General features: G+C 42.2%; 2 protein-coding genes across 3 annotated transcripts in view; one reads left to right on the top strand and one right to left on the bottom strand.

Annotated features, from left to right (window-relative positions):
* SDF4 (stromal cell derived factor 4) overlaps positions 1-9,073 on the bottom strand; it is a 40,417-nt gene extending 31,344 nt beyond the window's left edge. Inside the window, exons 1-2 of the mRNA XM_005292897.4 lie at positions 8,754-9,073; positions 3,919-4,286 (exon numbers count right to left, since the gene is read on the bottom strand). Of these exons, the coding sequence (XP_005292954.1) occupies positions 3,919-4,226 (308 nt within the window). The 5' untranslated portion in view covers positions 4,227-4,286; positions 8,754-9,073. The remainder of the gene's footprint in view (positions 1-3,918; positions 4,287-8,753) is intronic.
* A 1,009-nt stretch (positions 9,074-10,082) lies between these two features.
* B3GALT6 (beta-1,3-galactosyltransferase 6) lies at positions 10,083-15,187 on the top strand. 2 transcript variants are annotated; one of them, XM_005292898.5, is made up of 2 exons: positions 10,083-10,481; positions 11,135-15,187. In XM_005292898.5, exon 2 carries the CDS (start codon positions 11,630-11,632, stop codon positions 12,668-12,670), a length of 1,041 nt encoding a protein of 346 aa, XP_005292955.2. In that variant the 5' UTR covers positions 10,083-10,481; positions 11,135-11,629; the 3' UTR covers positions 12,671-15,187. The 2 variants fall into 2 exon arrangements, with proteins under 2 accessions (XP_005292955.2, XP_023960124.2); XM_024104356.3 differs by having other exon boundaries at positions 10,083-10,582.
* Positions 15,188-25,736: the final 10,549 nt, after the last annotated feature.

Raw genomic sequence — 25,736 nt, 5'->3', positions numbered from 1 at the left:
TGGCTGGGAATGGCGAACTGCGGCCACAGGGAGCTGAGGGGCTCCATGCGTGCAGATGCTCCAAGTAAACAAAACGTCCCGACCTGCCAGTAGCTTACCCTGACGGCCCGGGAGCCAAAGTTTTCCAACCCCTGAAATATAGGTTCGGCTTATGAAAGGGTCATACAGTTTTTGCTATTTTTTCCTATCCATTTTGGGTATAAACGAACGGGCTAATGAACGAGTATATACGGTAATTACTGACGACAAAAATGTCAGCTATTATTTTGTACGAAAGAAAGGCTGCATCCCTAATTAACTGATCAAAGCACACTTTGTCTGATAAGAGTGACACCAGAGAATAACTGAAACAAGGCTAACCAAATCTTCTGGTATGGGAAAAATCAGGTAGAACACGAAAACATAACCAATGTTTATTTTAATATATTTAAGAAGAGTTGGCTGCAGAATACAGCTGACAGATCTACTTCGGGCACAGTTTACTCTAAACACCAGTCCATTAAAGGGGCTTTAGTTGTACTTTGCTAAATATAAAAAATTCCAGGCTCAAAATTAAAGAAAAAAAATTCTAGTCCCCTGAACTCTAGTCACTTCAGCCCTGTTGTTGGTTCAAAGACAGCATCAGTTAAATATCTAACTATTGGGTCAAGTTATCTATTTAAAAAGACAGGACCCCCCAATTGTACAAGAGATGGGAGGATGGGGGGGAACTGTCTCATCACAGTTTCCCTAATCTCCATGTAAGACTGCAACAGCAACTATTGATTTTACCCATTTTTCTCAGAGTTTCAAATCTCTGCCTCAGTGTTTAGGTTTGAAAACATGCCTGTTTTGATAAGCGCCTAAAAGATCCAATAGTTACTAACTTATCTAAAAGAATGAGGATAGGATAAAAACTCTACCTCTGAGTTGCCTTTTCCAGAAAAGGAATAGCGTCTCACCTTGTTCCTTAATCACCCCATTAGATAACATCCTACACTTTGAGGGTACCATTCCAAGTGCAGTATAAACAGGTCCAGGAACCTTAGCTGCTACTCATTAAAAAAAAATTACTTTTCTTTTTTTAAAGTCTTTAACAGAGGCCTTTTTCTTTTCCCAAAGACTCCTTACCACTGGTCAAAGGAAGGTCATTTTTCATCTCCTAACTCAATCTTTAGGAGTACATCTGGAAAACAAGCTTCTTCTAATTCCCCGAAGAATTTGGCGAACCTTCTAATCTGATCTCATGATGGAACACAATGTGGAAAAGCACTTGAAGTAGGTCGATAATCATTTCTAAGGTCAGGACAGAGGCGGCCAAACTGCTTTTGACCTGCCAAGGCAGCCTCCATCACAACAAATAGATAAAAGCAAAGGGAGACTGAAATTTCTGATTTACAAAAGTCCCTAATCAACATCTGAATGTGCTAATCAGCTTTCAGTTTCATTATTGCCAGATGTTTATTTGATATAGTCTTAACAATAAATCCTTAATTTGTAAATAAACTGTCAGTGGAGTGACTGGTTGAACAGCAGATTAGCAATAAATGATTTTAGTTTTCAGTACAGAAGGGTAAGCCAAGATAACTATACACATTGGTTAGCATTTGAAAAATAAGCTTTGTGTTAACCCTTTCAGACATCCGCTGTTGAGAATACAGCACAGATACACCAGTGTTTTTCATTAGTAAGTTATGTTTTTAGAGCTGGGTTTGTTGCAGTGGCTAAAGAGACAACAAGTTTTGCAAGGTTCAAGTCTATGATAAAAAAGAGCCATGATCCAAGTAAACAATTAGTTGCCAGGAACTCCCCAGTCTGATACAAACTCTCTTTAGCCTTGAGCAATCCTCTTAACATCTGTGCCTCAGTTCTTCCCAGGTTTAAAAGTAGAATAATACGTGACCATCTCACAGGAGTGCTGTAAAGTTTAGTTAGTGATACAGCATTTTAAAGGTGCAATATTAAGTATTACAAAATGTATTCATTGTAATGATAATTAGAGTCCTGTAAATCCACAGATATTTGCTTTATATCCATTGATGCAGATATCCGCAGACCATTTTTGCAGATTGGATGCGGATACAAATTTTGTATCTGCGCAGGGCTCTAATGACAGGGGTGGTGTCATTACAACACATCACAGAACTATCCTGCTCCCAGGAATTACAAATCAGACATTTCATGGAGTAGATTGCTTTGTTTGGCAGGGAGAACGGAGTGCTAAATGAGTACCTTAAAAAAAAACAACCACCCTCAATGGAGCTGCATTGACAGAAGAAGCAACACCCTACTGAAGAAGCAACACCTTGTTTTCCAAGTTAAAGAACAGAATTGCTGCAGAGAAATATCTGGGGAAATTAGCAGTCTTCAAAATTGCAAATGCATAGTCACCTCCATCCTTGCCAGATACTCAATTATAAACTGTTCCAATAAAAATGGATTTCAAAGCCTCCCTGCCAATTCCTGCACAATTAAACAAAATGAAAAAAGTCACATATTCAAGATCTTTTTTTTACTGCCACCAGAATTACCTACAAATATTAGAAGTACCAACTCAGTCTACACTGTTATAACAAATAAACCCACAGTTGCAAAACACAAAGAGAAGCAACTCTGCCATCTAGTGGTAGTGACAATTCACTGTGTTTTCATTCTTCATATGTTCTAGTCTTAAAACTTACACAAGTGCACTTTAGTGCACTGATTTACATGTCTGCTAACATAGGAATTGATCTAGTTATTGATTTAAGCCTCTCCTAATAGAATGAAAGGTGCTTTATAAACATACAAAAAGTGGGCATATTTTTATGCTTAAATAGGATTTAATTTTGTTTTTGTTACATTAGAATAAGAGCCCATCTATTCTGAGGAACTTCAAGTAATGATCTTTAGCATGATGTCATAATTTAAATATTATACCTTATCTTTCATTATACTTCCCTTTCTAAGCTCTGGGGAGTTGCCTACATGCTTAACTGCAGCAGTAACAGAATTTTGTAAGCTCTTCGGGAACACATGAAGAAAGGGAGAGAAATTATTTCAGTTTATAAATACTTGGGATGGACCAAAATACTAAGGTGACAGGAGTTATTTAAGCGTTTAAACATGTAAAATACAAGAAAAAGAAAAAAAGAAAGTCAGAATAGTATCAACTTCAAGTGAGCTTTTTGCTGAGTTTGTCCTTTTTCTTTAGTCCTGATTCTCTCCACAATATTTTCTTTTCCCCTGCTAGTATTTCTGTGGATCACACCAGAAGGGAAGTAAGCGCAGGCCCAACAGCAGCCCTAAACAACATATACTTACTCATTGATTAAAATTGAGTAACAGAGAAATGAAGTGACTTGCCCAAGGTCACAGTGCAGGTCCAGTGGCAGCGTCTGGAATAGAACCCATGTTTTCTAATTCACAGTGCAGTGCCCTATCCGTTGGAAAATTCTACTGCACTAATGCAGGAGACTAGAAAATGAGCCTGACTATACCCAAAGCACTCAAAATCCAAAAAGTAAACAAGCTGGGAGGGGGGGAAAAAACTCCTAAATCTTTCAATTTTAGTAATCCAAGAAGTTACTTAACAGTAAGCTTTTTCATGTGGGAATTTCATTTTCTGTGGTGGATTTTACCAACAATCTAAGGCCCAATCCTGAAAGCTGATTAAAGTGGTTCTGCCTGGACACTGGAGGTGGGGAGAACCGCACACATTAAGCCCCACTGATTAGCTTAAAGGATCAGAGTCTAAGTTAGTTGAATACTTCACTAACATAAATTTAATGCTTTGGTCAAGGTTGCTCATTCCTCTCATTGTAATCACCCTTCAAAAAACCTTTCAATCTTGTTTTTCAAAGAAGTTTCATGAATTGAACATCAAGGAAGGAGAGAAAGAAATATAAACGCAGCGGGATTGGCTGCATATTTTTCTTGATACACTATAACATAACTTACTTTGAAAATATGGCCATAAGCTTCCTTCTGTTCCTTCTTGGTTCAGAATCTTCATCAAACTCTTCCATCTCTTTTCCTAGAAAAACCTCTTGATGAAACTCCTTGTTAAGATGTCCATCCATCTCCATTTTGACCCCATTCAGGTGGTCTGGGGGCAGGATCTCATTCTCATCTTTGCTGTCAACCGCTTTCTCTTTCAAGGCAGAATTGTTTGCAGGCCTGGCATAGACATCCATCAGCAGAAACACAAACAGGAGGGACAAATAGAGAGAGCCCAAACTGCAGAGGAAGGCTTGTTTTGACATCATTGTTGTTCTTCTTGTCCAAAATATTACCAAATTAAATTACGGTGAAAGAGATTAAATGACCTGGAGGTGGGGGGAGGGGGGGGGGGAGAGAAAAGCAGAAATAAGGAACCTAAAATTGTAAAGCTACAATTTTATTTTAAGCTCCAAATCTGAAAGTAAAAACCCAGCATATTCTGTTGGTCAACATTAAAAAGCTTATCTTAAATGACAGAAACCTGTTTTGCAATTATAATAAATGAATATTGTATAAGTAACTAGAGTAAGAAACAGGTTTAGCAAAAAAGTTTAGTGCAGTTGCAAAAGAAGTTCCAGCTACCAAAAGAAAAAAAGGGAGAGCAGTAAAATCTGAGTGTAGGGAATGTCGTGAAGTTCAATGTACATCTGTTTCACAAGAGCACATGCACAGATCAGATGACAAAGGCTGAGGCAAAATGTTACATTACTGGCATAATTCTAGCATACATCAGGCAAGTTTAAGAGATATGAAGCTACATTCTACAACCAACAGAGAAACATGGGGCTTTGTTCTGAAAAGTGTCTTATTTAACAGATTTCCTCCCTTTATAGCAGTGGTTCTTAAGCTGGGGTGCAAGATGCCCTTTCTGGGGGTGCGAGACATGCCAGATTTTTTTTTATATAAGGTATATCATCAAAAACACAAATTAAGCACAGGCATGTAAGTACAACTACTTTGTTTCATCAAACTTATGTATTTATTAACATTATACATTTTTAACGATTACTGTAATATACAAATAAAAAATATATCTAGGTTTAAGTGGTGTGAGAATATATTTTGATTTTTGATAAGGGGTGCGAGAACATATTTTGAGAACCAAAGAGGTGCAGGCTGCAGTAAAGGTTAAGAACCACTGTTTTATAGAGTCAGAGTCACATCAGCTTGCTGCTCAGACCCTCATCCTGCATTGGGCACCATATAGGCCAGGGGTGGGCAAACTACAGCCCACGGGCCAGATCCGGCCTGCCAGCCGTTTTTATCCGATCCTTGAGCTCCTGCTGGGGAGCAGGGTCTGGGGCTTGCCCCGCTCTGGCACTCCAGCTGGGAAGAAGAGAGGGTCCCGGAAGCAGCAGCATGGCCCCCCTCCAGTTCCCCACACCCCAACCCTCTGCCCCAGCCCTGATCCCCCTCCTGCCCTCCGAACCCCTCAGTCCCAGCCTGGAGCACCTTCCTACACCCCAACTCCTCATCCTCAGCCCCACCCCAGAGCCTGGACCCCCAGCCGGAGCCTCCTCCCACACCCTGAACACCTCATTTCTGGCTCCATTCCAGAGCCCGCACCCCATCCCCAATTTTGTGAGCTTTCATGGCCCACCCCTGATGTAGGCAGATGCTTGTGCCTGTACAGAGTATCACTTGTGGTCAATGAAGCACTGCGTAGGCATAAAACTCACTGAAGAACTCGGACCTAAGGCCCCAATCTTGCAAACACACATATACGTATGTAAGAAGGGCCAATGGTCCAGTGTCCAGTCTTCCAACAGTGGTAGATGCCTGGTACTTCAGAGGGAATGAACAGAACAAGCAATCATCAAGTGATCCATTCCCTGTCATCCACTCCCAGCTTCTGACAATCAGAAGTGCTTCACTGGACAAGTATTTGCAAAATCACAACCTGAATTAAGTTTTTACTCCTTTTACTAACTTTATTTCAGTTAGCACTCCAAATCCAGTTCAACTCGGAAAGAGAGAGCTGATTCTAACCTAGAATGTGTGCCAACAACAGACTGTTTCAAGACTCTTTGTGGGCAGCACATGACCAAGTTCCCAAGAAATATTTATAGGGCTGGCAGGTAGGAAAGAATCTTTACTTAGAACTGAGCAAATCTGATATGGAATCAGTGAGAAACAAACATGGAACATCACAATGCTTCTTTTTTTTGTTTTTTAAGTCATTTTTCAGACTAAAACAACATTTTAAATCTCAAGAGATAAAGTTATTATCAAAAGTGCATTTACTAAAACATCCTGGTAAAAGGAGATTTCGCCAATTACAGAAGTAAGTTTCAGACAGAATCCTGGTAGAGTCATAACAGTATTACAAGTTTATAATTACAACAGACAAGCTTAAGACGTTTGCTCATAGTTTTGAGGAATATCAACCATAATGTTTCAGAACTTAATACGATCACATTTAAGATCAGATGTGGACATTTTTCCTCCCATGCTCAAGAACTACACAATTAAAATCAACCTTGTAAGTTTCTGTTTGCACACCTACCTGGACAGAACTATTATTTTGACATGTGAGAAAATCCCCACCACCACCACCATTATACCGGACAATAATATTAATTTCAAGCATCACTTCTCCATCTGAAAATTTTGTACCTACTATTGTTACCAATAATCCCTAAAATTATTGTAACAAAGAAACTGAAAAAAAGAAAATATTTTCTCTAGTTTGTTTGGCTTGTGCATTTGACATAACTTTGTGTCTAGTGAGTTTCACCATTTGTTGATAGTGGATGCCATTATCCAGCCACTGCAAGAGTGTTTACAAGTAATCACTGCAAGGAAGCTGAAACTGAAAGTAAATAGATAGCTATGCATCAAGAAGGAGGGGAACAAGAGCCCAACAACATTTATTATTGTTATTACTCTCAGGCCCAGCCAAAAAATCTTTCTAAACATGGGGTGGGGGGCGAGAGTGAATGTTTTAATGATTTTGTTTTTAATTAAGGGAAAGCTGTTTAGAGGGCACTATTTTTTTAGTCAGTTAAAGCTACCAGAGTCCCATCATCATGGTAAATTTAAGCAGATTCTGTTAAGGCTGATGCATTTTCATGACCATTTTTACAAGGCTGAATTGAACACGTCCATCTCGAGTTTCCCTTTTTGCAGGCTAACCCCACTTTCTACCAAACTTTGTTATTGAACCTTCACCTGCCCCATCCCACCCAATAGCTCAACTATACAGCAACAACTTGAGGAAAAGCTGTCAGCATGCACAGACTGTACATACTGTATACAGCCACTTACTCCTGGGGGAATTCTGCACCACTGTGCAGTGCAGAATTTGTGCACAAATCAATGCTCTGTGCAGAATTTCCTTTTTCCCCTGCAGAATTGGCATTGCATAGCTGCTGGCCACCAGTAGGGGCTGCTGGACCAGGCAGATCCCAGCTCGCAAACAGCAGACACTGCTGAAGGGGGAGCCAGAGGGTTCCAGGCACTCCCTGAAGGAAGGAAGTGGTGTGCAGGAAACAAGCCTCGAATCCAGCAAAAGGCTGTTTCTCCATCTGTATCCCTGAGTAAGAGTGTCTGGGCTGGGGTGCGCAGCTGGGCTCTGGGGGAAGGTGGTACGGGTGTCTGGGCTGGGGGGGGCACCTCCCAGCTGGGCCAACATAAGAACGGCCATACTGGATCAGACTAAGGGTCCATCCAGCCCAGCATCCTTTCTGCCCAGGTTCCCCAGAGGGAGTGAACCTAACCAGCAATGATCAAGTGATCTCTCTCCTGCCGTCCATCTCCACCCTCTGACAAACAGAGGCTAGGGACACCATTCCTTATCCATCCTGGCTAATAGCCATTAATGGACTTAACCTCCATGAATTTATCTAGTTCTCTTTTAAACCTCCTATAGTCCTAGCCTTCACAACCTCCTCAGACAAGGATTTCCACAGGTTGACTGTGCGCTGTGTGAAGAACTACTTCCTTTTATTTGTTTTAAATGTGCTGCCCATTAATTTCATTTGGTGACCCCTAGTTCTTATATTAGGCTATGTTTAATGTGTGCCAGAGCTGAGCCCTGGCATCTCTAGGCTTGGCGGTTCATAGCCCTGCACTTCTGGGCTTACTGCATCAGTTATGAAAGTAAAAAAAAATTGTTTGAGCCCCTCTTTCATTACAAATGAAGCACTGGGGAGGGTGTGTGGGGTCCCCCCCCCCAAGTTGGGCTCTGGGGGAGAGAGGGCACAGAAACAGGAACTGGGTTGGCATAGAGGTTTCGTTAACTCTCTATTCCTAGGGGAATTTTGTCATCTGTATTGTTACAGGTATTTTGAAATAAATTACCAAAACAATTGAAACCGGCATGATTATACAGTGTCATTCTGACAAATGAATTAGGCAGATTTTAAAATATTGTGCACGGATTTTTTTGATTTGGGGGGGGGGTTGGCACAGAATTCCCCCAGGAATAAGAGCCACGTGCACTAACACACAACTAGTGACAGAAGGGAGACGGGGGAAAGGGAGCTGAAAGGAGCGGACGAGGGTCATCCAGCGACGAGGGGAGAAAGGAACCCGCTGACACCTCCAGGTCCCAGTGTTGCCCCCCGGCCCCCTACCCCACACGGCCATCTCCAGACCCCAAGTCTCCATCCACCCGCTGCCTCAGGGTCCCAGCGCAGCCCCCCGCCCCGGTGTGTAGGCTCCCCCGCCCCAAACCCAAGTGGGTACAGAGAGACTCCGCTCCCTTCCCCAGCCCCTCAGAGCTCCCAGCCCCAAGCGCCGGGGCGGGGGGGGGGGGCTCCGCGGCAAGCAGCCCACGCCAACGCCGGTACCTGTGCGGGATGCGGCCAGGCTCCTCATGCCCAGCCCGGCCGGGCCCCTCGGTTCCGCTCCCCTGCCGACCCTCCGCCGAAACCCCCTCAGGCAGCGATGGCTGAGGGGGGACGACAGGAAACCGGAAGCGCCACTCAACACTAACGCAAGGACCCCGGGGTTTCCCACCCCGCCTGAGTGGCGGGAAGGAGCCACAGCACAGGGGTGGGGTCCGGGGGCTACACACACGGAGACTTCTCTCTCCTGAGAGGAACGGACACCTGAGCAGTGCCAAGAAGGAGCGAGTTCAGAGCAGGCACCGCCAGAGTCACCTATAAAAAAAGGACCGCAGAGTGAGCGACCATCTTGGATTGGGGAGAGAGCGGCCATCTTTGTTTGGGGCAGGGAGCCCCAGTAGTTATTCTTTCAGTGGCAGTGTGCGGCCATCTTTGATTGGGGCAGAGAGGCAAATGTTATCTGGATACCGTTGCAACCATCTTTGATTGGGGCCAGAGGACCCTCTATGCTGCTACCAGATGACACTGGTCAAGCTGAGATGATAATATAAAATAGAAATATTAATAAATGGAATTTACCAGCTCCCTTACTCTTCCTAACTTCCCCATTCCTACTGCTTCTCAGCCTTCCTCTACTCCAAAGTAACAACAAATAAAACAGCAAAGTGTAACTTACAAAACTCCTCATGTTCATTTACTTCTATGCCATAACGCTACCCTCTACCTCTTGTCTGTTCTGTTTCTTTCAGATGTAAGCCCTGATTGTCAATTATGTATGTGCCATGCAATCAGACCTCAAACTACTAATGATAATCATTTAAAAAAGTAAAACTAGAAGGGGAATCTCAATAGATCACACAAATATAATAGAATCAATTTTTTTGTTTTGCAAGAGGGTGGTAACTTTTCTACCAAACCGGTACCTTAACGCCATTCTGCAGGCCTTGGTCCCCTCACCTCTGAGTTATTGCATAAGGCTGTCTGCTGACTCAGGCAGACATCACTGTGTCATGCTTAGTTCACAATGTGCAGGTTATCTTTGCCAGCATACAAGCAAGAGGGTTAATTTTTTTAAAAAAAGTTTAGTTCCCAAAGTACAACATGGAAGTCTCCCCAAAAATTGCCATTCCACTATAAAGCCTTCCAATTCAACCCCTGACTGGGAAGCCCAAGCTGATCGTTTCTAACTTAGTTCACATGGGTACTAAAGTGCCTAATTTCCATTGATTTCTATGGGAGTTAGGCCCCTCAATACCTTTGAGGATCTGGGCGTGGGCGTTCAGATTAATTTGTCCAAAGGCCCCATGTCAGCCCCCAGCCGCACACCCTCCACCTCCTTCCCACAAGAGAGCCCCGGGCCCCAGAGTCTTGGAGTTTTTACCCTGGCCTCTTATGGGAAGGGCCCAGAAGCAGACTCAGGTAGCATGACCCGATCAAATCGGGACTGCCCCGATATTTAACTCTTTGTTCCGCTATGTAGGGTTGCCAGGCGTCCGGTTGGCGCGGGGCTAGCGGGCTCCCCGCAGCTCCCCACAAGCGGCGACATCGCCCTGCTCTGCCCCCGCCACCCGCGCCGGCTCCGCAGCTCCCATTGGTCGGGAACTGTGGCCAATGGGAGCTGCGGGGGCGGTGCCTGCGGGCGGAAGCAGCAGCAGCGCGCAGAGCCACCTGGCCTTTCCTCCGCCTAGGACCCGGAGGGAGATTTCTCCGCTTCGGGGGGAGCTGCCCGAGGTAAGTACCGCCGGGCCCGGAGCCCGCACTCCCTCCCGCGCCCAACCATGCTTATCCCAGCCCTGAGCCCTCTCCTTGCAGCGGGGACTGGAGCCGGAGCGGTGCGTCCCCGACCCGTGGCGCTGGGGCGGCGAGGGGGAGCGGCGAGGGGTTCTGGGGGAGAGGGGAGAAGAGAGGGGCTCGTGGGGGAGGGGGAGAGAGAGAGAGCGGTTCGGGGGGGGGAGAAGAGAGAGTGGCTCGGGGTTCCACTGGGAGGGGAGGGGCGGGGCTCGGGGTTCCAGCCGGGGGGGGGGGGAGAAAGGTGGGAAGGGGGCTCGGGTTCCAGCCCCGGGGAGGAGAGGGGGGCTCTGGGTTCCAGCCCGGGGAAGGGGGCAAGAGAGAGGGGCTTGAGGTTCCAGCTGGGGGGGGGAGGGGGCAAGAGAGAGGGGCTCGGGGTTTGAGCCGGCGCAAGAGAGAGGGGTTTGGGGTTCCAGTCTGGGGGAGGGAGGGAAGAAGGGGCTTGGGGTTCCAGCCCACAGGGGGGAGAGAGGGAGGCTTGGGGTTCCAGATGGGCGGGGGGGGGAGAGCAGTTCGGGGGGTCCACCCGCTGCCCATCTTCCCCCCCCCCCCCACCATGTGTTCCAATATTTTATTCTTGCATCTGGTCACCCTAGGATCTCAGCCCCTCCCCCAGTCCGAGTGTCTCCCCCTGGCACAGGGGCAGCCGGCCCAGCAGCAGGTGCTGCTAACGCTGACTCGGCAGCGACGGAGCTGCTCTACCGACCCGGCTCCGTGAACGAAGAGAAAGAGGTGGAGGGACCAGGGCATGAAGCCGCTGCTGAGGGGACTTGTGGCACCCTCACTGTGCTTGGAGAGGAAGAGTCTCCCAGCCCGCTACCCGTGCCCGTCTCCATCCAGGACATTCTGCAGGAAGGGGGCGTGGCTGCTGCGATTCCCACCCAATCCTCAGGGCCGTGCCAGGTGCTGAGGGGCAGGATCCGTTGTGGGGGCTGAGGTTTGCGCTGCCCTCGTCCTGCCCGCCCAGGGGGAGGGAGGTGTGAGGGTTGGGCCTGGCCTGGTGCTGACCTAAGAAGGGGCTGCCCATAGCATCCTTGGGCCTGGTTCTTGCCTCGGCCCCCGAGGAGGCGTCGGTGTCTCTCCCTGCCACAATGAAGCTGCTGAGACTCCTGTGCCGCCACAAGACAGCGCTGGGCCTGGGTGGCCTGGCGCTCTTCGCTGTGGTCCTGCTCTACCTGGCCAAGTGCACCTCAGAGAGCCTCAGGCCCTTGCCAGGTCGGGGTCTGCCCCACAACCAGGCACCGCAGCCGCCCCGCGGTGGAGTGGGAGCCGGGCCGCCCCTACCGGCAGCCCCGCTACCCCCTGAGGAGACGGCTTTCCTGGCTGTCCTCATCGCCAGCGGCCCCAAGTATACGGAGCGCCGCAGTATCATCCGCAGCACCTGGCTCTCGATGGCTGGCCGGCCCCCTCAGGACGACATCTGGTGTCGTTTCGTGATAGGCACAGGCAGCCTGGCTGGGGAGGAGCTTCACAGCTTAGAGTTGGAGCAGAGCCGTCACCGGGACCTGCTGTTGCTGCCTGAGCTTCGTGATTCCTATGAGAACCTGACTGCCAAGGTCCTGGCAATGTATGTCTGGCTTGATCTGCACTTGGATTTCCGCTTTGTCCTCAAGGCTGATGATGACACTTTTGTACGCCTGGACGTACTCGTGGAAGAGCTGAGGGCCAAGGAGCCACGTCGTCTCTACTGGGGTTTCTTTTCTGGCCGTGGTCGAGTGAAGTCGGGTGGCAAATGGAAAGAGAGCACCTGGCTCCTATGTGACTACTACCTGCCTTACGCCCTGGGTGGTGGCTATGTGCTCTCTGCAGACCTGGTGCATTACCTGCGACTCAGCCAAGACTATTTCAACATGTGGCAGAGTGAAGATGTGTCTCTGGGTGCTTGGCTGGCTCCTGTTGATGTGAAGAGGGTGCATGACCCACGTTTTGACACTGAATACAAGTCACGGGGCTGCAACAATAAGTATATTGTCACTCACAAGCAGAGCATTGAGGACATGTTAGAGAAGCATCAGACTTTGGCCAAAGAAGGGAAGCTCTGCAAGGAGGAGGTTAAGCTCAGGCTATCCTACATGTATGACTGGGGAGTGCCTCCTTCACAGTGTTGCCAAAGGAAAGATGGCATCCCCTGAAAGTTTTGGAAAAAGGAAGGGCAAAGTATCAAAGGGGAACTCTCTGGGCTGGGTCAGTGTCATATGGGGACACCCCCTGTATGTAAGGCTTAAAAATTATTTTGAGATTTTGCACGATTCATGTATCAAGACTGTGTGCAGGACCAACATAGCACCATAATTCATAAAAGCTACTGAAGTGCTGTGATTTGTCTACAGATACACAAAACACAGGAATAAAGGGGAAAAGTGTGGGAAAGGTCATGTGATGGAACTTAGTGCAAAGGGGGGAAAAAGCAAACTTTTTTTTAAATAACTTGGATGCAGAGCAGGTTGGAAGATGTGTCCCAGATTCCAAAGTTTGTTTGTTAAGAACATGTCATGCCTTCACACCATCCCCGAGATTGTGAAAATAATGTCTGCTGTTTAATTTTTGCAGGGAAAAAGTGTAATTTTGGCCAACCATATTGGCAAGTTTTGAAGACTGTAATAAAGAGAGAGCAAATCAGTTGCTAGTGCCAGTGGAAGCAGATGGCTGGTTAGAACCACTGGCCTGGCATCTAAATGAAGGGAAGCGTTTGTCAGATATTTGCACTGGTTACTTTATACTCTCGCTGAGGGAGGGGAGGGTGTGTCCAGTCTTTAGAAAGTGTTCTGATTTAATTATAATAGGTCTTGGGTAATATCCCTGAATTTAAATCTTCAATCATTTTTTTTTAATGGTTTATGATATACTATGTAATCTGGATTATCTGGCAGCTACTAAATGGGTCTGTATTTGGAAAAGCGTATGTTTTATGCCATACTGCAGTATTATATTAGGATAGGTTCTCAACTATCTTGATTTGGAAGTAAACATTTATGCTACAAACCTAGCACTCAGTTATTGGGATTAGAAGCTGTGCTTGTATTCTCCAAGTGCATTGTGTACAAAGAAATTTTAATTTCCTAATTTTTACAAAAAAGATCACATTGAGAAGTATATGATCTAATTATGCAAACAATAGGACTACTTACTCACATAGGTAATCCTTACTGATGTAAGAGTTAGCAGGATTGGACCTATAACGTCTCAAATTGGAAGTACAAAACTTTATCAAGTTATCTGGACTAGATTTTTAAAGTAATAATTCTGTGTTCAAAAAAAAAATCTGAAGAATAGGTTACTTTAGTTGCTAATATGGTATGTAAATGACTGGGATTTATTTTTTCACTTCTCTATAGTCCTGTCTACACTACAAATGAATCCATTGCTGACAAGGGTTATCAGGCATGTTTGGTGTTTAACTGAGAGTATAAATGGGCCACTTTTAGCACAGTGACAGAATGCATTACACTCTCAAATAATTCTAGCAAATTTTCTGTGCAGACTTTTAGTTGTGTGACTCTGAATAATCCTGACATCCCGTAATGGTGTTGAAAATGGTTCCATCTGTGCACACAATTACACCTTTGTCTACACTGGTTCGGGGGACTCCCTTCTGAAAACCCTTGTCAGCAACAGATCTCTTGTCTAGTAAAGACTCCGCTTTAAAATTGATGCCTAAAGGGCATGTTCACAGTCTTCAGTCTTTCTTACGGTTTGTTGCACAGGGCACTTCATACTATTATTATTTCTTTCTCTCACTGGACGGTACACCTCTTTCTCTTACCTGTGGAGGGAGACTTCAACTTTAAATAATAAGAGTTGGTGCTGACATCATAACATTTTTGCTTTTCAGACCCGATTTAGTAATTTATTCCAAAGGAATCAAGTGTATTTATTTTCTCTTCATTAAAATCCACTTCTTCTATCTAGTTTTAAACAATTGCTGGAGAGGATTAAGTGGAAACAAACTCTTTTGGAAACAGGGCTTTGGAGCTCCGCTCCAGCTCCAGGCAAAAACCTGCAGCTCCACTGCACCGGAGCTGCTCCATGCACCAGCTCCACGCTCCGCTCCAAAGCCCTGTTGGAAAGGAAAATAACTCCTTATTTACATTAAGTGTTTCAACAATACATTCTGTAACTTTCCTTCTAAAAACAAAATTAATTAATGAAGACATCGAAAAAGTAACTTATTTACTCTGATGAATCCAGTCTTTTGTACTTTGACATAGTGACACTTACTGAAGATGTGCCCTTCAGTTGAATATATTCCCGCAGAACAAAAAGTTTAAGACTTCACCCGGTTGCAAGAAATTAAATTGGTTTCAGTAATACTTTTAAAGTCTGTATGTCTCTTTGGGCTAAATTAGTATTGTACACATATAATTCAGTGTTTGTAATTGTGATAATTTATTTATAAATATTATAAATGTACTATGTATTGTTAAAAGCTCAAGATAGCTAAGTATCATCTTATTTTATAATTATTTAAGAAAGTGTGTTAAGTTTCACAAGTATTATTCGTGAAATGCTTTAATTTATTGATGTACAGTTCCTAATTTAAATAGTCAGGGTCTGAGTTGTAGATCCAAAAATCTGCTGCATGACTCTCTTAACCTGGTAAGATTGTACTGATCACCCATTTGTCTAAATATCAATGTTTATGTAAGTCATGAGCATTGTCGCTTCTTTGTTGTTGCTTTGTTTTGTTTTGCTTTTTGAAAAGTTCTCCTTTCAGAGCTTTCATGTGAGGATGAGAATTTTGAGCTTCAGAAGAATGGAAAATTAATTGTCAAATCCCATGTGACAGCTGGCCCATAGAAAATATACAAATGCGAACACACACACACACACACTGGTTAACTTTTTTGTAGAATACTGAGTTCTTGCTGTGCCTCTGAGTTCCAAGAATATGGAGCTTCCTCTTGCAAAGCGCTTACTTAAACATATGAGTAGTCCTCTTGATTTCACTGGGACCAAATCAAGACCAAAGTGCTCAGCACCTTGCAGAATTAAGTCCATAAATTATTGTGGTGAATATAGTTCTATTTGAAATCTTGTTCTAGTCTAACAACAAATTTGAGTAACAAAGTCCTTCTGGTCTGGAATTACCTATGTTTTATCTCAGCTCAAAAATTAATTGTTTTGGAAGGTATGACTTACCTAAGTTGATCTATTTTTTTTTTTTTTATGTTCTGGAATATAGAAAAAAACATTTCCCCATATGTTCTGATCAGAATATTTATGCTTGGAAAAACTCTAAAGTGCCTCAAGATAAAAAAATTTCAAACCTGTCTAACTTGTAAATCTGATTGACACTTTAAAAATTCCAAAGTTGAATTTTTAATGACTGCTATTTTGCATGTTGGATGTTCAGTAGAACTGGCAAAGTTTTCAAGATCTGCAAGCCAAATAAATTGCAGTTCAGTGAGTTTAAAAAGTGTTTTAAGGTTGGTTCTGTTAGTCACTGGGGCAGAGAGTCTGCTGAGTTAATAAGCAAAGAGAATTGGTGACCCAGAAGTCATTATTATAAATCCAGGATCATTATCCGCTTCACAAGCCAAATAACTCAAGAGCTGTATTTCTTTAATTAGGAAGTCACAGGTAAAAAACCTACTGCTAATGCAATGTTAAGGTTAAATATCAAGTAACTTGACCCAGGCAATGTTTTATAGGCACTAAAACATTTTGTTTGCATTTAATTATGAACGTATATTTTAAAAATAGCATTTAACATCCCAGATCCGGAACAGCACATGCCTACACACACACACACTTATATAAAATACAGGGTTAAAGGACAAATATATTTTAAAACAAAATAGCTGAAAATTGTTTTTCTGACCTTATGACTGAGTTCTGTATTTCTTTTACAAGGGATGGTGACATCACAAAAATTTAATGCACTATAAGGATTTCATGATTTAGGTGATTAGACGTCCTGTACTGCTGTTTGAAAAACAAAGTGAAATCCTGGCCCCTTTGAAGCTAATAGGAAAGTCCATTATCTTCATTGGGGCCAGGATTTCACCCACATGCCTAACATCTGATCCTAACAAGTAAAAAAGTATTTTGGCCTGTCCTTAAAGATCCTTGTATTGAAGTTAATGGGAGTTTTGCCACTGATTTTGATAGAAGCAAGATCAGGCCCAAAATATATTCATTTGTAATTTTTTTATGTCTGTGTTAAATTAATGATATGGAATCAAACTTTTATTAAATAACATTTCAGCTGACTTCTAAGGGAATTCCTCATTTAAAAAAAAATGTCTGCCATTTATACTTGTTACTATTATGGTGTTATAGAAAACATCCACAGGACTCTTCCCTGGAAGACAAGAGCAAGATGGCTCACCTCAGTTGACCTAAACAATTTTCTAAATGTCAGTTGATGTGGGCTGCAAGTCACTGTTTATTTGAAGTATTATATTAATATTACACTTGTGTTCTTTGCAGGGCTATAGTAAAACTATGCTATTTGACAGAACATTAAAAGCATTTTTAACTTTTTTTTTTGTTATTCACTAGATGATTTCTTTAATAGTTTTCAAATTGTACATCTAGAATTGTCTATCATCCATATTAGAAGCTGCATGCTTTAAATTAGGTCCTTCATAAAATCCTATTACCATGATAGTGTTTCAAGTGCAAGACCGAAAGATTTTGGTGCACCGATTGAATTCCTCTTGAAGTGGTCGCTCTGATGTAAATTCAAATAGAAAAACAGAGAAATTTTGCTTTCCTTCGAGTGATTTTTAAAATGGCATGCAGAATGATTAGTGATCTTGTTTAATGTGTAAAAGTGAACTAGCTGAGTCGTCTTATATTAAAAATTTAACAACTCAATTAAAAATAGTTTTGCTATTTTAAAAAAATATTGCCCAGTAAGGCCTGCAACTATTTTAGGTAAATAGGTAACTGACTTCTAAATACTCTTCTTGGAGCTGTCAGAAACAGCTACCAGGAAAACAAATACCTGTGCTTTTAAGCATTTGATTTCCCTGCTGTCTAATCCTGTCTGTATAAAGAATGCAGAAGTTCGGCTTTAAAATGTGCCAATTGTGGCAGATATTTCCTTTTATATACTTTACATCAATTTATTTTGGCCTTTGAACTACTGGAGGAACTACTTCATGCCACAACTGCATTGAATTTTTCCTGGCATTAAGGTTATTATTTTTGTAACTTGGATTAAGAAAAACATTGGAAGGTGATTATGCTTTGCACTTCCACGCATTTTCGATCAACTCCAGAATCATAGTTGAAGTAGAATTTAATGTTGCTGGATACTTGACGTAAGCTGTCAATAGAGCATGTATAGAAATGGTCATTTAGGACATGCTATCCAGAGTATTCCTGCAGATGTTGCTTTGTATACCTCTGTGAAATATCTTTAAACTATTTCATTCCTGGTATGCTACTTTGCTAGTTAATTCTTATCTTCTAATACAGACCACCCTCCGTTTTTATCCAATATCTAGTCAGCTGTGGGAGTACATTAGTTTATTTACTGGACATTCTTGAAGCTGAAAGTTGCCGGTTATAAAGTGCGCCTTTAGAAACAATAAAATAGTTGAGGTTTTGTGCCCAATATAGTCTAAACAATTGACTGAAGTTGCCCGTTTTCAGCTACAAAGCATTGCCAGTTAGAGGTCTCAGTTGTCTCTTCTTTCAGCCTTTATATAGAGAAGAATGGTAAGAAACTAAAAGTACTCATAAGCATCTTGGATAGCTATAACATGTACTATGCATCTCCTTAGTTTTATGCCTTTATTGGCCAATACATGTCTGTGTGCTAGAACTTTTATTAAAATGACTGTTGCTGTAGTGGTCACTTCTTGTATAGTATGGGAAACAAAAGTCAACTTCACTATGACCTGTGGTTATATTTAATTTTTTTTCTATACCATTGTGTAGTAGAGGTATAGGCAGTTGGCTCAATCATGCAGTCCTTTCATGTGCAACATTTCCATTGATTTCCATTTCCATACATTATGTAATGTTAGCATCGTGCCCAGAATCCCAAATCAGCATCCAGGCTCCATTTATTAAACACAATGCAAACAAGTCCAAAACATATCTCAGTGCTTACATCAACCTTCTCCCTAGGTTGTCTTTTTTTTTCTGCTTTAGCACTGCAAGATCAGGTCCAATGATATGGATACATTTATACAATAAATAATGTACATAATTTACAGAAAATACTAAAAAATAGTGTTTGGGTAAATGCTGCACATATTTACCTTCATTTTTAATTGTTAGCAGCTATGAAAGGGCTTGATCCCAGTAGAATGAAGTCAGTAGAACGACTCCTATTGATTTAATGGGCCTGGGATCCTATCCTAACTGAGAACTTCTCCAAACCCATTAAACAAACATTCCATGTCTAATCTGATACACGAATCCTATAGACAGTGGTTTTAAAAATTCTGGCAAAACATAAGACACTTCACTTTAATATCTGCAGGTGATTTTCAGATGTCAGTGGAATAATTTGGTCAACTGAAAGCACATGTTCAAAACATCTTTCCTGTTTGCTGAGTTCTGCTCTTATTGAAAAGTGACTATATTCTTACCCATCTTCTCTCTTACTGCTAAATCGGTATTAAAAGAAACAGATCAGAAAACTAGCACTGACGAAGTCTTGTCTTTATTAGAATAATCCTATGTGTTTAACATTTTGCAAGTGAATTAGGTACAGGTCCAAGATGAGTTTGAGTTATAACCGGTTATTACTCCCAACTATATACAAATTTTATATTTTGGTTGTGAAAGGTTACCAGTTTTCATTGGCAGCTCTGTGAATACCCGTTAGTTTTTCCTTGACAGGAAAGAGCATTAATAAATTCTACCTGGAGTACCAATACTTAATGTCTCCTTTTTAATATTTTAATCTTCCTATAAAAACAATGCAGTTATCCCCAGTATACAGCATTTGGAAAGGTTTAGCAAATGTAAGGCATAACTAGCCATATTGGTTGATTTCTGGTGTGGTATAAAAAGAACAGCTCTGATCTAACTATGAATAGCTCTGACCTAATTAGACGAGATGACTTAGATGCTCAGCACAGTATGACATCTGTATTAAGTATATTACTGCATTTGCTGATGGACAATCATGGGGAAGTAGTGACAGTGCTTCTGAAATGCATACATTAATCATTTATAACTGCTTCTGTGTTTGGGATCAGACAAACCTGTGTTACCACTTTAATGACAGCCAAAGCTAAAGTTAAGATTGCAGTGTGATGTTCCTTATAACACACTGCTTTCACTCATGCCTTATTTCAGTATCTAGTTTCAGCCCTTTTTTATGTAAGTTAAGAAATCAATTGAACTCTAAAATGACAGTATCCTATGTGGCTAGATCTCAAGAAAAATGATTATGTAAGTTTTTAAAAAATGACAAAATTGGCTCACATTCTGTCATCACACAATCAACCTTGCTATACAGACTTTAACGTTCATTATGTAACTTGTGTGCTTAAGGCTTTGAGCCAGAAAAGCATTTAAGCATGTTTAAATTTAGACACATAAGTAGTCCCTTTGACTTCATTGAGATTACTCAGGTGCTTAAGTGCTTTGCTAGATCGGGGTCTATATTTGCAGATTTAATATTATATTAATGTAGGATTTTACTTTCTGTTTAATGAATATCTGCAAAAGCAAATTTAGACTGGAATAGAGGTTTCACTGGCCATCTGGCTCCCGATCCCAAGGAATAGGGGCACTAGGTCAACAGAGGCTTCTTCAGACCTGAGGATGAAGTAGCTCTGTAGCTTGGGAAGGAGGATTCTTTGAATAATGTGTTGTGAAGTTCTTTAAGAATTTAAAGGTTGCTACTTGCCCAGTTTTCTGGGGTGGTCTTAAACTGAGGACTAGTTTAAATACTAGTAACACTATTGTCACACCTGCTTGTATGTAGCACGCGAGCTACATTCAGTGCAGTGGAAAGCAGATAAGACTTTCAACACTCAAGTTGTTGTATTTTGTTGTTGTTTTTTCTTAAACACTAGGGGAAGCGGAAGCAGACTTTGCTAAAAGACACCTACCATAACTTCTTTTGAGCATGTTTGGCTTGTTCATTTGTCATGTTTATTTGGAGCCTTGAGCAGATATAGAACCATAGACATGTGGGGTTGGAAGGGACCTCAGTAGGTCATCTAGTCCGGTCCCCTGTGTTGAGGCAGGACTAACTGTCATCTAGACCATTGCTGACAGGTGTGTGTTTGTCTAACCTGTTCTTAAAAACATCCAATATGGGAGATTCCACAACCTTCCTAGGTAACTTGTTCCAGTGCTTAATTACCCTGACAGCAAGTTTTTCCTAATATCTAACCTAAATCTCCCTGGCTGCAATTTAAGCTCGTTACTTCTTGTCCTGACCTCAGTAGTTAAGAGGAACAATTTATCACCCTCCTTTATAACAATAGCAATCTTCAAGTACGTAAAAAATTATGTCCCCACTCAGTCTTCTCTTATCCAGACTAAACAAACCCACTTTTTCCCATCTTTCCTCATAGGTCATGTTTTCTGATCTTTAATCATTTTTGTTGCTCTCCTCTGGACTTTCTTCAATTTGTCCTTATTCCTGAAGTGTGGTGCCCAGAACTGGATACAGTACTCCAGCTGAGGTCTTGTGACTTGCTTACAACACTCCTGCTAATACATCCCAGAATGTTCACTTTTTTTGCAACAGTATTATATTGTTGACTCATATTTAGTTTGTGATCCACTATAACCCGCAGATCCTTTTCTTCAGTGCTCCTTCCCAGGCAGCCATTTACCATTTTCTATTTGTGCAATTGATTATTCCTTCCTAAATGCTTTGCATTTGTCCTTATTGAATTTAATCCTGTCTATTTCAGACCATTTCTCCGGGTTGTCAAGATTGTTTTGAATTCTAAGCTTGTCCTCCAAAGTGCTTGCAACCCCTCTCAGCTTTGTATCATCCACAAACTTTGTAAGCGTACTCTCTCTAAGTGTGTCTCCATGCCAGTATCCAAATCATTTATGAATATATTGATATATTGATATCTTGCCATTTCAAATAGAACTCCCAATGTAAAGTTGGATGTGGACCACATTCATTGTGACCACAAAACTTGCTCCAATTGTGATGTGGAGAAGTATTGACACTCATCCTGGAAAGGGGAAAGGTTGACCCACACTTTGCACTACATATGGCTGTACTGATATTTTTGCAGAACTAGCTTCAGAAATACATAGATTGCAGCTGGTTTTCCCTATTGTCATATAATTGTGAATGATAGAATTACAGCTGTTAATTTCCCCCTCAATAAACAGTCAGTAAACTTGTCTGGCTATATCGTCTTCACTTGCCCCCAACTACTTTCATGAGTGGAGGGCAGAGGTGGATGTGGGGAGAGAGGCTCCTGAATGGTTTGGTGGGTAGGGTAGCTGCTTCAGCATTGTCACCCTAGTCCTGAACCCCTGTAGGGGAACCAAGATCCTCCTTTGTGATGTGAAACCATCCCACCAAGGGGGTTTGGGAAATAGTGGCCGCAGGGAAACCATGGTCCATGCTGCTATCGGCTTAGAAGCAGCACAGAGGTGGGTCTGTTGTGGGATCTGCAGATTTCAGGGGTCAAACTCCCTTGTTCTGCAGTGAGGAAACCTTCCCCATGACTACAACTGGGTGGAATTTAAGTTCAAATTCCAGAGGTTCAAGCCCACTATTCAGGAATCACCTGTATAAAGCCCAGTCCAACTGAGCGCACAACCACATACTTAAATTTAATGAAATCATCCTTGTCAGTCAATGAGACTCCTCAGGAGCTTAACTTTAAGCATCAGCTTAAATCTTGTGCTGGACTAAGACAATTTGGCCCATTGATATTACTGTGGAGGTGTAAAACATTAAATTACACCCTCTCCCCAGCATATTTTAAACAAAATGACAATAAGTCACAATTACACTATTGTCAGCTCCATTTATTTATTTTAACTTAGCAAATCTACATGTTTGTTCTCATATCCTTGTCGTTCAACTACTCCATCAATTGACTTACCAGTCAGTTAAATTCTCAGGGCTGGCTAGCAATTTTTTTTATGCTCTAAATTCTGATGTCAGAAATGTCAGGTCTGTCAAGATGTTAATTAGATTATTTTAAGATAAATATACAAGGAAAAGAGGGGTATTAGTAATGCCCTAAGGCATGTTAACACTGTTGTGGTACATCCTGACTTATACCAATCGTGTTTCAGTGGTGAACTTCATTAAAGTGCCGTTGTAGATGTGCAATCACATGGGGCTGAGATTAGCATCTGGCCCTCTGCATTTATCCTGTAATTTGTAGTATATTAATATAATACTTTTGGGGTCTGATCCTCTACCATTGAAGTCAATGGGAGGTCTGCCATTGCCTTTAATGGGAATTCCAGATGCTAAGGAACTCTGAAAATCAGGGTACAACTAACTTGTCACAATTGAAATGCAATTATTTATTTATTTTATTTTGGTCTGGCAGGCTTGCCAGTTTTTACCTCATATTCACACTTGTATTTATCCTTCTCCGACTAGAAAAAGTGTTCAGGGGAAAGAAATCCATTAAACATTCAACGCTGCATTACGTCAAGGAAAATATCTGGCACCAAAGTGAACTGTGAAGTGGGACTGCAGTTTTGGGATCCTGATAACACAAAGTCAAGCCATGTGCTTAATGATCTTGGTTTGTCTTTAATCTCTCAAATGTGGCAGCTCGTTGTAGAGAATGGTTGAAAGCGATAGTGCCAGTGAATAATTAATGGCAAACGTGTATGATAATTCCTCTGTGAAATGCCCATTTCCAGTAGAATAGGCTGCCCACTTGTAAGACGTTTCTACTTCAGATCTCTTGAATGTCATCATGACCATACAGAACCCCACAATATGTGTGCTAGGCATGTAAAAGGAACCAAAAAAGCCTGCACCAATTGAAGGTGGCCTTGCATTACGTGATCATAACTATGACCCCAATCCTGCAATCTAATCTGGTCAACTTGGATCTCTTGCCCCAAAGTGGAGCCCCATAGTCTCTACTGAGACTCTGAGAACCAGGGTTCATCCATGGAGAGCCAGTTGCTGGATCAGAGCTTCATATAAACCAACGCTCTGTCTGTTGTGTTTTCATGAACTGAAATAGCTTGAATGTATTGCTCTTAAGCACATGCTACAAAACCCATCTCTTTTCTCCAGCTTTAAGAGACAGAGGACAACTTTCTAAGTTGATTGTGGGGGCAGACGGGGAGACTTTTCGGTTTGTATTGCATGGCTTTGCTGGTTAACTGTTGGATGGGAATGCTGGAGTTGTAATAAGGGAGCTATTTGAATATTTGTACTATATTATGCCGTGGGCGCCTACAACAAGCTATTGAATTTTCAACTGATAACATAAATCTGTATGTTTTGCCTAATAGCTGCACTTGGAGCTGAGGGCATCTAGTAAACGGCCATCACTAAACCTGCTTTCACTGCATTTATGTGCATTTGCTTTAGGGGGGACTTGCCTGCAGCCTGAATTGAGCCCTGTATTTGTGACTAGGCAAAGAGGTGTTTGTTTGCATTTGTCCTTATAAGTGTTGGATGAATTGTTAATGCGAGTATGTGAAAATTAATTAGGGCTGGGCTTTTCAAAGGCATCTATCGCAGTGTTTCGCAATCTTTTTGATACCAGGGACCGGCTTGCTGCCTTCCTAAACTGTGTCAGGGAGATCTCCGAGACAAGGACCGGTCCATGGACCATTCATTGAGAAATACTCATCTATGGGAACTGGACACCTGGTTCCTATAGACTTTCAGTGGGAATTGTATGCCTAATTCCTTCCAGCCCTTTTGGAAACTATCACTTTGTTCTGTGGCTACTGTAGTGCACTGCTGACCATGTGGTCATACCAATATATCAGGTCTGGCCCAAGGGCTAAATGTTTGGCACTCTATCTCTACAGCCATGCCTTGTTCTCTGTCCACAACAAATCACAGACAAGCAAGAGTTGTTCTGTACTGCGATTGGCGCATAACCCCACAGGGAATGCTGTAAAGCCAGGAAGAAAGTAAACTTCCATGAAAAGTTCTGCTCAACAGACAACAGCTATAAGTGATGGAAGATCACTGCTAATGTTGTGTCAAGCAGCCTGAACAATAAAATAAAATGTGGCGGGGAGGGGATGTATGCTTTTATGCATCTTGCTGTTGCATTGCACAGGAAAGTGCTTATGGGAAGATGTATCCTGTGGTGCACTCTCTCTTGATGGCATACAACGTCTCCACAGTGTGGCAGTTGGCAATATATATGCTAGCTTTAGAGCCATAAAGCAAGTGATGTGCACTTAGATAATGATTTCCCTTCATGTCTTTGGAGCAATTGATTGTAGGGCTGTATTGTAGTTAAAAAGACCTTGCATTCAAAATACATTTCATAATAAGAGGAAAGATTATTCTTTGGTGAATGAAAGCCATAGCAGATGTTGGGGCGTTGCTGGTTGGCTTTCAGTTAGAGGAGAAATTAGTGACGGGGAGTCTGGGTATATTCTTAATTCAATTTGTTTATTTACATTATACAAACCAGTCCTGGAATGGAGATGGTCAAACAGCATGGAGGTCATCTCCTTTTATAAGAATCTCAGTTAAAATATTAATCCCTGGTTCCCAGGGAGCAACTCTATATCTGTATATAAATTAACCTGTTTAATAATATCAAGTAGCAATGCTACATAGTCAGCTAGTCACAAAGGAACGTTGTGGGTTATAGGATGTTTGGTAGAATCAAGCTATCCTGCCAGAGAGGAAGGTTAGAACACAGCCGTAAATGGCTCCTGGCTCCTATTCTTGATTATGCATGTGCCTTGCTCTGTGGCCTTGAGAAAATCAGTTAGGTTTCCATTTTCAATTTTGGGGGACTCATTTTTTTTTTTTGAGTGCCCAATTTGAGACCCCCTGGCTCTGGCATTCCGCGGTGCTGCTGACCCCAATTTAAGTCAATAGGAGCTGTGTCTGCTCAGAATCTCTGCAAATCAGGCCCAAAGTCTAAATTTGGCCACTCAAAATTAATAGACGCTCTACAAAAATTAGGCCGTACCTTTCTGTGTTTGTTTCTTTCTTTGTAAAATGGGTATCCTAAAACTTAGCACCGAGGTGTGGTGTTGAGCTTAATTTATATTTGTAAAGCACTTTGCAATTATCAGAGTATGAACGCAATCGATTCTTTCACTAGCATGAAGTCA

The sequence above is a fragment of the Chrysemys picta genome, chromosome 21 (genome assembly GCF_011386835.1).
Source record: "Chrysemys picta bellii isolate R12L10 chromosome 21, ASM1138683v2, whole genome shotgun sequence".
Taxonomy (NCBI): Eukaryota; Metazoa; Chordata; order Testudines; family Emydidae; genus Chrysemys; species Chrysemys picta.
This window is presented reverse-complemented; position numbering and strand designations above follow the sequence as displayed.

What these genes read in the sequence shown, in the direction of transcription:
- B3GALT6 (XM_005292898.5), top strand. Translation starts at nt 11,630, where the DNA reads ATGAAGCTGCTGAGACTCCTGTGCCGCCACAAGACAGCGCTGGGCCTG.